At 38.0% G+C, this 12,023-nt stretch overlaps 1 protein-coding gene across 1 annotated transcript; it reads right to left on the bottom strand.

Annotated features, from left to right (window-relative positions):
* Window positions 1-386: 386 nt before the first annotated feature.
* On the bottom strand, window positions 387-8,661 carry si:dkey-6n21.12 (schwannomin-interacting protein 1). The gene is made up of 7 exons (XM_063901333.1): window positions 8,301-8,661; window positions 6,002-6,261; window positions 4,819-4,943; window positions 3,450-3,555; window positions 3,202-3,327; window positions 2,581-2,698; window positions 387-1,676 (listed from the first exon to the last, which is right to left on the bottom strand). The coding sequence occupies exons 2-7, from the start codon at window positions 6,257-6,259 to the stop codon at window positions 1,576-1,578; spliced, it is 834 nt and encodes a 277-aa protein (XP_063757403.1). The 5' UTR covers window positions 6,260-6,261; window positions 8,301-8,661; the 3' UTR covers window positions 387-1,575.
* Window positions 8,662-12,023: the final 3,362 nt, after the last annotated feature.

Here is a 12,023-nt window from a genome sequence, read left to right as displayed (position 1 = left end):
CATGATACACAATATTGGTACTTTGTATAGAAGCCAAATATATGTTGCTGATATTCAAATATTTGCTGGTTTCTTGTGGGGAAAAATGTACTGTATTATAATTCTTCTCATGGCAAATTCAAGACAATACATTTGATTTAATTAAATAGCTTCTGCTTTGTTAATTTGTTTTGTTCTGTGTTAGGCTAAGGTGATTGAACACTTGTGAATGACATCCTGAATTAGCTGCTGTGTGTGTAGTTTAACAGAGAGAAAAAATAAACATATCAAAACTTGTGCCAAGACTGTCCCAAAACTACTTGATTGGATAAGAAAGATTAAAATATTTTACCTTACATACCAAAGACAAGCACTTAAAAATGTGCATAATTTTGTGTACATTAGACCACATTCAGTTCTTTATTAAGTCCCCTTAAAAAGCCAACATTTAAAATCACATTTAAAAAAAGAAATCTGAAATTATTCAGAGAACATGACTACACAAAATACAGAGATTGTTCGGTTGGCAGAACCAGCAGCTTCTTAACAAAATTCCCTTTTAAATTGCAGTTTTTAGAAAAGATACTTAACATTTATCGTTGACAAAAGAGAACCCTCATGTTACATAACTCAGAGTCTGAATTTACACGTGACAGAAACTAGGAGAGCTCAATCTTAGGTTTTTCTCTCAAATCAAAACTTCCAAAGGGGGTTCTTTTTTTTTACAGCAAAAATCGGTGTCTGTCTGAGGACGTTACAAAACTGCGTCTCCACATTTCTTGTCCACATGAGCTGAGTCACTTGGTAAATCATTTTTAAAAATCAGTTAAGATCCAACGTCAAACACAGGCTCCATTGCTGACCAGTTGCACGAAAGAAAAATGTAATTAAATAGAGCGCAGTGTACAAATACGACTCTGACTGGATGTGCATTTTTCATGTGCAAAATGTTTTCAAATGTTTCCCTTTACATTTTTTCCTCCACGCAGGAGGTCTTTTTAGCTCGATTTTAGGAATTTTACAGTCCTGATCTTTGTGAAACATGGTTGAAGGGTGTAGTCAGGGCCAAGGAAAAAACCATAAAGTTTGTATCCAACCTCACTTCTGCGAGATAGGGCTTCTGTGCTGCATTCAAGAGGTGTCGGGATAATCAGAGCGTATGCGGAGGAAGTGGAGATGAAGCTAGCACTGCTCTTCTTTTCTGACTCGGAGCAAGAAGGCATATTTCCCAAGAAAAATGGTGGCGTGTTCCTTTAAGGATGTTGTCCCACTTACTCTGAAGTTGATGGAAATACCATATGGCTCTGACATGGTTACCATGCCGACCATACAAAGCTGGTTCGGTCGCAGGGGTTCTAAACCACTCCTGGTGTGTGAGACATACACCTCTTTATAAATAAAAAAAGAGACAATAGCATAAAAAAACAAACAAGTGAATGTCTTTCAGGAAGTGACACTCTTCACAGTGATTGGCTGGTCCGACCCTTGGGGAGGGACTGACTGAGATGTTTGTAGAGCCACTGTGGCACCGTCTGATTCAGCAATGTTCTCACACACAAACGTTTGTGGGACATAAAGACCGCCCGGGGGAGGGGTTCACAGCGATGTCAGATCCTGGACCTCCAGCAGCATGGCGTCCTGCTCCGTCCTCAGCTGGTCCCGTACCTGCAGCCGTCCCACCAGGTCCGAGCTGAGGTCTGACGGGCACACAGGCAGAATGACACGTTTAGAATGCAGTTTAATTAATCATTGAGATCAGAATGGATTTTATTGCCAGGAACGTTTACACATACAAGGAACTTGCTTTGGTGTGTGTTATGGAAACCAGTTGTAAGAGACGTTGCACATTGCTGCTCCACACTTCCTCTTTAAAACTGCACAGCTCTCCACTTTGAATATACTGTAGTATGTGTCATATTTGACTGTACTCAGTTTCTCACATATTTATATTTTGTGTACATATTGTCTTTATTTTTCATTTGTGACAATAGTCTGTAAAATAGTTTTGAAATAACTAATATAATAGAACTTTTTTTTGCTCTTTTCTTTAAAACACATTTGAGTGTTTCTGTGTCTTTGTCTTCCTACTTGGTAGTTCTGAGATGATAAAAAATAACCTATTCAACATAAACAAATATTTACAGTAGTATTTACACAGAATATAAATATAAAATAAACAACAAACCATACATTGAATATACTGCAGATTTTAAGAGGGGTAGGCATATATAGAAATGTGCAAAAGTATTCAGAGAGATGAACATGGCTCACTATTAAAAAGAACAGTATGTTGTTCAGATGATGTGCATTCATGTAATTCATAATCTCCGGGGGGGTGGGTCAGAGTCAGTGGGGTTCCCAGGGCTTATTAATGAGGCAGGTTAACCCTTGTGTTGTTTCCCTATCAACTGTGCAACACTTGTCCTCATGGTTGGACCATTTATAAAGCATAAAGTATAAATGATCATCTGTGTTACACCTTTTAAGCCAACTGTATTGGTACTTATTACCTCAAGTTTTACTCTTCTTTTTCAAATGTATGGTCAGTGGACCCCGTTTACACACAATCAAACCTTAAGTAAGAAGTAAGTGCGTGCGTACCTTGTATGGTCTTGCTGAGAGACGCACAAAGAGCATTCAGGTCCTTTATACTGAAGTTCTCCAAATCAGTGCGCTCCACATGTCTTCTCTGGACCTCAGGATCACTGCCAGCTGTAGCCTGAGGGGGGAGGAGAGGAGAGGGTGATGAGAGGTCAAACGAGGGAATAGAAGAAGGAAAAGAGCAGGATGAGTAGAGAAGAGGAGGAAAATTAAACAAGGATACATGGAGAGGTCCAGAGGAGAGGAAATGGAACACAAAGAGAAGGCAGAAGAGAGGAGGAGAGAGTAGAAAAGGAAAAGAGAAGTAATGGAGAGCGAAAGAAGAGAGAGGAGTTTGAAACAAGATGATAAAAAAGGTCCAACGTGGAGGAAAGAGAACAATGAGAAGAGACAGAAGAGAGAGTAGAGGACCAGAGAAAAAGGCAGGAGGAAAATAGATGAGAAAGGAGAGGATAGGCCAACAATAAGAAGGAAGGATCAAGGAAAGGAGATGAAAGGAGAAAAGAAGATGAGATATGAGAGAATGAAAGGAGAGGAGAAAATCAGAGAAGAGGATGAAAGTAAAGGAGGAGTGGAGGGGGGGAGCTGTATATATATCATTTTCTGGAGCTCAGCTCTCACCAGGGTTTTGTGGTCTGTCCTCAGTCTGTCCCGCAGGTTCCTCAGAGTATTCCGGAAACCTCTGGATTTGGGTTTCTCCGGCTTGGCAGCAGGCGGAGGATTCTTCTGGACCTGAACCGTCCCTCTCTGCATCAGCAGGGACGGACACATGGAACATCAATTAAGAAATGTATATATATATAGGTATATATGACCATTTTTGTTGTGCACTTGCTCCTCTAATGTTTTGAGGATCTGGTGTGAGTTACCCTTGTGCTGCCGCTATCCTTGCTGGTGTCGCTCTCCTTCTCCCCCTCCTCCTCACTTTCACTGTCGTTGATGAAGCAGAGCTGAAGGTTCATCTGGGTCTGCAGCCTGAAGGACACACAGCAGGTTTAATAACATCTGACTGTTTGAATGGTGTGTTTGCTGGAAAAATTAAGACTCCCAGTAACCAAACATAAGTGGGAAAAGTTTAAATAAAAGAGAACTTTAAGGTTTCAAATCGGGCAAACACAGCTACATCTGGTGGCTTGCAGACATTGTTGCAGCCCTTTAAGACCGGAGCCAAAGCATTACAACACCAGCGGTCTAAGAATAACTTTTTTAAATATGATTCATTTTAGATGTTTTACTCCCTCATTGTGCATCTTCCGTTCATCAGGAAAGAAAGAGCGGGAAAACTGTCTTTGATGATGAAGCCTAATGTTACTATTCAAAGGTCTGGTTTATCAGTGAGGTATGTGGCACAGTAGACCTCAGTGCTGATTGGCTATTGGTTCGTGATCTGTCACCTATCAGATGGTGCTGTGGGCGGGACAACGAGCGTGACTACAGATTGGTGACTTAATACAGAAACACAGCAGAGTAGCTCTCGTTCTTTTTCATTCCATTTTGTGAGTTTGCACTGGCCAGTTGTCCTCATATTAGACTTTTGTAGATTTTTACTTCAAACTAAACTGTCGCCCAGGCACCAGGACAGCAAACTTATGCAGGATAGTCCATTATCCATTCCAAAGATGATCAATTAATACAATGGCTTCTATGGCAATCACTCCTTCACATGTCTAACAATAAATTCCATATCTAGCAGTGCTTTAATCTGCCTTCAAAACAAAAGCATTAACTTCAATAATGAGACTAAATTATGATCAAATGACTCTATACAAACTGCAATAAAATGAATGTAAAACTATAAAATAATACAACTTTAAGATTACGACAAACTTAAAAGTGCTGATTATTGTAGCCTATAATTGGTAAATTAATAGAACATATTGTGTTACTTTTAATCACTGATCATTGATATAATACCATGGGACTTTGGTGCAAATAATCTGCTATCTTTTAGAGATTGAGACACTTAAAAATGAAACGTATTACAGTTAATCTTTACGTACCAAAACGCTACAGTGAGCTTTGGATGTCTCAAGCTCAGAGATGATACACACCAATCCCAAATGACATCACACACATGACGCAATGCTCATGAGTAACAGGCTGTTTTGAGGTGTGTGTGAGTGAGTGAGTGAGTGAGTGAGTGAGTGAGTGAGTGAGTGAGTGAGTGAGTGAGTGAGTGAGTGAGTGAGTGAGTGAGTGAGTGAGTGAGTGAGTGAGTGAGTGAGTGAGTGAGTGTACCGGGAGGTGAGAGCCAGCACGTGGCTGTTGCAGGCGTCGTCTCCGTCCTCCCAGCTCTCTGATCTCCTCCCTCTCTCCTCCGTCCAGCTGACCGGAGCTCTGCCTCGCTCCAGAGAAACTCCGCTCTGAAACCAGGAGGGGCGTGACTTATTCTGAGTTTCTTTTTTATTTCTGTGATTGCTATTTGCTTCTGGGATTTCTTTAGAATGACTGTTTAATAATAGCCATTCCAGACATCATCAGTTTGAAAATGCCTGGAAAAACCTATTCAATAATAATTAAAACTCTGATTCGCTGCACATTGTTTATTTAATTAGACTTACTAATTTTATATTTAGATTTGATAATATTTGTTATAATACTTTAAAATGTGCTCCTTTTAAATTTAGATAAATTTGGGCCAAAAGTTTTGATCATTCTAAAAACTAGAATGTATTGGATCAGTTCAAGTTTTGATCCTGAACTTTTAAAGAACACAATGATTATTCAAACTAAAACAAGTATTTCAAAAGATTATTCAGGTTGACTGTTTAAGTTCATTTTAAAAAACATTTATAGTTTGATGTTTTAGTCCTTTTGTTTTCATTTCTAATTCCGCTTGCCCTGTTGCGTGGGGGGGCGGGCCTTAACTGAGAGGCACTTGGAGTCATGAGTGACAGGCCTTCTGTAGTCATTGTATAGGAGTTGTAGGTACCACGAGAAATATTGCTCAAAAGCTTCTATACACAATTCTGCCAGGATTAGCCGTAAAACAAAACTGATGCCCGTGATAAGGTTCTATTTAGAGAGCTGTTTTTCATCGTGCTTTGCAAAAATCATGGTATAAGAGCAATAAAATGTGCCAAAGTTCATTCATTTTGACCCAGATTTAGCTCCATACTTTATTTCGAGTCTTGCCCAGCATTGACAGGCCAGGACGTCGAATAAAAAAACTAACTTTAATGTTTTAACGCATGAGGTTACAATGGTTATCTTGTTTAAACTTAGACTGTTAATTTTGTCACAGATCTAGTTAGGATTTGTATTCCAGGGTTTGTGTTCCAAAAAGAGTCTAAAAGTAGGAGAAACTCTTCTAATAACAGGCTGCATCAGTCCTGATTATAGCCACGAGAGTTCTATGACCCTCAATAAAAGTGTGAGTTCCCAGCACTAAACACCCCTCTCCCAGATATCACCCGCTGACCTTTGCCCTCTTCTCCTTATTCTCCTCCTCCTGCTTCTCCAGCTCAGCGATTCGCAGGCTCAGCGCCTCCCAGTGCATGATGGGAAGGCCCAGGTTGTCCTCGCCGTAGCCTTCCTGCCACACCAGCGCCGCGCACTCTGAATCCTCTTCCTCCTCCTCCTCGTTGTCGGCGTCGTCGTCGCTCCTCTGGTCGTCCTCCGCCTCGTTGCTCTCCTTCTCGTCCCCCAGCTGCCTCTGTCTCTCCTTCTCCCCCTCCATCTCTAAAGACAAATATACAGGTTCAATGTTGTTGTTTCTGATTTTAAAGGCTGCATTACATCACAGTGATGTCATCTTTCTGTATTTAACAAACGTCTCTAGCTGTTCTATCATCAGCTTTTTACCAAGCTGTCATTTTATTCTTGTTACTGTTGACTTTTTATGAAGAATCACTTTCTTTGTATAAGTAACAAAGGTCAACCCGATGGAATTGTTGGAATATCGATAAAGAGCTATATTGTAACACATAGTTAGATTTGTTTGTATGCGTATTGCCCAGCCCTAATGCTCATCATATTCTGGGAATCTGGAGTTTCTAGCAATTTGCTGGAAGTGAAAATACAAATACGCATTCACAATTTCTCCACCAGCTTTGTTTCTGCCAGTGTGAAGACTTTGAAACCGCTCTCATTCTTTGTTTTATTAAACTATTTCCAGTCCAGGTAGATGGATTTGTAATGAAGCGTCTCCTTGTTATATGAACAAAGGATCATTCAAAAATCATTATTTTGAAGGAAACAAAGTAACACCAATCTCAACAGATATAAGTGTTGTTACAGTTTTTAATTATTAGGTGGGATTGGAAAACACTTTATACACACAGCCCCGGAAAAATTAAGAGAGCACTTCAGCATGATCACTTTCTCTTGTTTTATTATTTATAGGTTTGAGTTTGAATTAAATTACGTTTTATTGTATTCTCTAAACTACTGACAATGTTTCTCTGTGTTGGAATTCAACAGACACTGGAATGGCTGCCAGACATGTAGAGATTGAGATTTAAGAAACATGTGGAGTGGTCTCTTCATTTTTTCCGGAGCTGTATATACTTTTTAACTTTTATCCAGGTTGTTTTATGATTTCTTACATTTTTCATACAATAGAATGACTGCACAACGTCTTTTTTCCTCATCATAACAAGGTCAATTTGAAATAAGAAACATAGAGAGAGGAGACTGCTCTTAGGATTTATTTGAGTAAGTTGAACAGTGACTCAGTTTGAAACTGTTGTTTTCTTTTTTTATTGGTGCCTTTTTTGTGCACAGGTCCATTTGTTTAACTGAAGAATCTTGGAAATTGTTTCTTAATCTATTTTAATCAACAAGCACTTTGTTGTATTTTAGGAGTATCGTAAAGGTGAGCAAACTTCTGTGTTCAAATATCGTTTTGATATAAAATTGTTGCTATTGCTAAGATATTTCTCATGTCATATAATGCAGAATATTAAAAGTAACAGTACAGAATAAATCTTGTCTCGTCAGATTTAAAATGATGCATATTTCTATACAAAAAGATCATTTTGAATCCAAATTTAGACTGCAGAATTAATACTTTTGCTTTTTATACTTCAAGTACATTTTGTCTTGATAACACTTCTGTACTTTTACTTAAGAATTTAGGATTTTATTTGTAATGGAATATTTTAAAGGATCTGAGTACAAGTTTCTAGCACTAATTATAATCAAGTAATTTCATATATTTTTCCAAAATGGGCCTTAAGGCATAATGAGTACTTTTACTACTTAAAGTGTAACTTGATGCTGATATTTTACTCAAGTTACATTTTAGATACAGGACTTTTACTTTAGAGTATTTTTACAATAGAGTATTGCTACTTTAACTCAATTAATAAGTTTGAGTACTTCTCCCAGCTCTGGCTATATGTGTTTAGACAACATTTAAATATTTTACAACTCATTTAAAAACAGCCTAAAGGAAACGCATACTCCAAAAGTAGTGTTATCAGTAGTGACAGGTATTGAATTGCATTAGAAGATACTGTAAGTAGCAAAATGCCGATTTGTACCTTAAATTCAAGCATGCTACCATAAACATGAAAGATGCATATTAAAATGTGAAACAGTTAGTGAAACAGACACGTCTTGGTGTGGTTGGACCCCAGACTGTGTATGAGGGGTTGGACTCATTGGTTTTAAACACTGGTAACGGCTCTGCCTAAAATCAAAGTTAGACTAACCAGCGTGTTTCAAAGTTATTTGAATGTACCACACCAAACATGAATGGTTAAAAGGTAACTTACCACACAATATAAACAGGGCTAAACTGTTGTCTTTGTCAGAGAAGTAGAAGACAGTTTTGCCACATAACAGCCTGTTAGCTCCTTCAGCTCCTCCTTGTTATCTCCCCGTCCCTTCCATCAGGAGCTCTCACTCTGCAGCCAGAAGAAGCTGAAAAAAGTCCGAAAGAGCGGCTCACATCTCCCCCTCTCAGTCTGCAGCCTCTCTCACACTGCGTCCCGGCGGCTTGGAGTTCTTTTCCCCTATTATCATGCCAGAAATCCACTCATTCTTAGACCAAACACACTAACAAAAGACACAAACTTAAGGAATTTCACGCAGGAAAAAGTTGGCATCTGGAAATTCGAGTCCTCAACTTCCTGGCAGTCCCTTCAAAATAAAAGCATGTTTGAAGGTTAGCTTAGCTTACTTTATCTAAAAGGAGCTAGCTGACCCCTGTCCAAGGTTGGACAATATAACCAGTGAGGGAAAAAGTATAACAATTCTGTACTTGAGTAAAAGTACTACTACCACCCTGTAGAAATACTTATTTAAGGTAAAAGTACTGCATCGAGGAAAGATACTTAAAAGTATTTAAGTACGTTTAGGTAGGAGAAAGTATTGAAAGTATAGTACAAGTACTAATTGAAAGAAATAATTGATTGTTTACCCACTCATGGTTTTTGTTACTTAAATATAATGTTTGATGGTTTAATCTCCAGTATACCCATGAGCGTCATTTTGTTAGAAAAAGTAGTGGGGACACTTTTTTCATTTTTGAAATAACACTACTGAATTAAGCGCTCCCTACAAACAATACATGTTCTTACAGTATTTGTATTATCGTAATGCAAAGTGGTGTGGACAAAATTGTCCCCGGCATCCCCATTATAAATGACTATGGGTATACCAGATAATCATAATCCAAAGTTAATTATTGTCTGTCAAATTCTGAATGCATAAAGTAACTACTGAATTAATCTGTAATTTTAATTACTTTGTGGAGAACTTTGTCTATACTGTGGCTGGATATCTTAAAGGGGCCCTGTTCTGCTTATTTTCAGCTTCATATCAGTATGTAGTGTCTCTCCTGGGACATGTCTCCATGCTTTAATGTTTAAAGCTCTTTATTTTTCTCATACTGCCTGTGCTGCAGCACCTCTTTACACCCTCTGTCTGAAACCAGAGCCCAGTCTGCTCTGATTCATTAGGTGGCCGGATCTGTTGTGATTGGTCAACCGCTTAGAGATGTCCCACCCCTTAGCCTATCACGTACAATGTGTTGGAGCGCTAGCCAATAGAAGCGCAAGTGTAAATGTAGTGAAGTAAAAAGTGCGACCTTTACTTAAAAAATGTAGCATTTACTGAAAGTATAAAGTATATATAAAATGTCCCCTATGTGGGAAAAATAAAGGTATTCATTTAAATATTCAGGTGAAGTACAAGTACCTCAAATGTGAACTTACGTACAGTACTTGAGTAAATGTACTACGTTACTTTCCACCACTGTATGTACTGGATTCAAACTAGTCTACTTCTAATGATCAAATGACGTCAAAGCATTTGGTAAACACATTTTACTAAAAAACAATGAGTGCATGTCAAATTAAGAGACACAAGATGCATAAACTGTCATGTATTCAAGACTTCACAAAAAACAGCATTTTTGTAAATTACAAAGAAGGGCCCTTTATTCTCCACCATGCTTTTATTCTATCGCTCACACTGTGTTTCCGGTTGGACCGGCTCTCTGCTGTGTAAGCTTGACGCAGTGAGGAGGAGGTGGAGGTGAAGCTGTCCAGTTTCACCCGTTTCCATTATTCTGTCCACATTCAAATGTATGGAATGGACAGTTGGTGGTCTTCACGACTCCGGGTCTCTATAAACACTTGGTTAAATACTGTATGGTGCGGATATGTTGTAGCATTATGCATGCGAAACAGATGATTGAGTACATTTACAAAATAAAGCCATTGTTTCCCCCCCACCAACAAGTTCTTGCACGCAGGTAAATGCGGCACACCCAGGACCGGAGACCCTTGTCATGACGAGATTAAGCAGGCCACACCGGTGTCCACCTGGTTGTGTATTCTATATATATTTTGAACTTGATAAATATACAATTGACTTGTAAATGTATAAATTATATATACTTTTATATGGAACACAGGACTTCACTCGTGTATTTTTTTATATAGTGTTGTATTGCTTCTCTTGCCAAATGAAGCGATTGCCTAAGAGCTGTTGGGACTTGCAATCGTTTTTAACTTTCACACATTTACAGTTTAAAGTAGAGCAGTAGTTACTCTACCACCTCATAGCGGCTGCATATGGTGTGTACTTTTTTCACATATTTGTACTTTACTTGAAAATGTCCATTTTATGCTACTTTATACTTCTACTTTAACACTCATAGTAACTTTGTACATATGAAAACACACACTATACTCATTTAGTATAATGCAGTACGGTACTACTAATCTACACAGTATTTCAAGTGTGTACATTTGGTCCACATCGACAAACTACAATATTTTTATGCTCTGACATCGAGTGTTTTTAATTTTGATCGTGAAGTACATTTTGCTGCACTTCGTACTTGCTGTACTTTATATTACTCAGAAATAGGCCAATGTGCAGAATGAATACTTTTACTGTTTGTTCATTGAGTATATTTTCATGCTGCTGCTTTCATACTTCTACTGAAGCACATTTTTGAAAACAGGACTTTTACTTGTAAGGGATTATATAAAAAAGCATAGTATGTGTACCTTTCAAAGAAAAGGATTAGTAAAGGATTGGAGTATTTCTTCCAACACTGGTTCAAAGAAAGAACTTTTACGGAAATACTATGTACTATATTTCTGGAGGGAATGTACATTTTGCTCTACAACATTGTAGTAGGAGTTACAGTTACTCACTTTTTATGATAGAAGAATAAAGCAAGAAATATTTTTTTTGTTGAAGGAGCAACTCCAGATTTTATACCTGATAACATCAGACATTTGAGTATTCATTTATGATTGTAATCATCACAATAATAATAATAATTTAACTTTCCTATACCATGAAAGTAACATATGGTAATTAGTAAGTTAGGCTTGCTGTCTAAAATGTGGGTTCTTGACTCATTCATTAACTCTATTGACAATAATATGAGTAAATACAAGACTAAAACTATTCTGGGAAAATGTAAAACTGTGGATGATAGAAAATAAAAGCTTTTTAGCTTAAGATATATGACATAAAAATGTATAATGGGCTATAAACCAAGGAATTCATTCAGTAATTTACATTCATAGAAGTAAAGAGGAAATTGGGTAATTTCGAAGACTCGTATTCGTATGACTAAAAAACACTTAATGATTCATCTGAGGCTTGTGTGGGGAGAGAAATGGGATAAATATGACAAAAGCATTCAGAAGTTGCTGTAGGTACAGAGCAATGCACTAGGTGGCAGCATGAAACCAACATAGTGAGTAAAGGAAACTCTTATATTTTGTCTGAAAACATGAGCTTCTCTTTTTCCTTTCATGTGGGCCCTTGGGGTCCACAAAACAGGTTCATAATTGATGACAAAAATAGAAATAGTCATGGCTAGTCCCATAATTATCCCATAATGCTGACATGGTATCTTTAATTACCATGATTTTGGGTTTATGCACACATTTTGATCTCTTTTCCCCCTTTTCTCAGAAAATCCCACAGCTGATGGTGCATGCTGGACTCAATAACAGCTCAGTGTG

The sequence above is a fragment of the Eleginops maclovinus genome, chromosome 14 (assembly GCF_036324505.1).
Source record: "Eleginops maclovinus isolate JMC-PN-2008 ecotype Puerto Natales chromosome 14, JC_Emac_rtc_rv5, whole genome shotgun sequence".
NCBI classification, from domain to species: domain Eukaryota; kingdom Metazoa; phylum Chordata; class Actinopteri; order Perciformes; family Eleginopidae; genus Eleginops; species Eleginops maclovinus.
Note: the sequence above shows the minus strand (reverse complement) of the source record. Positions and strands in the feature narration are given on the sequence as shown.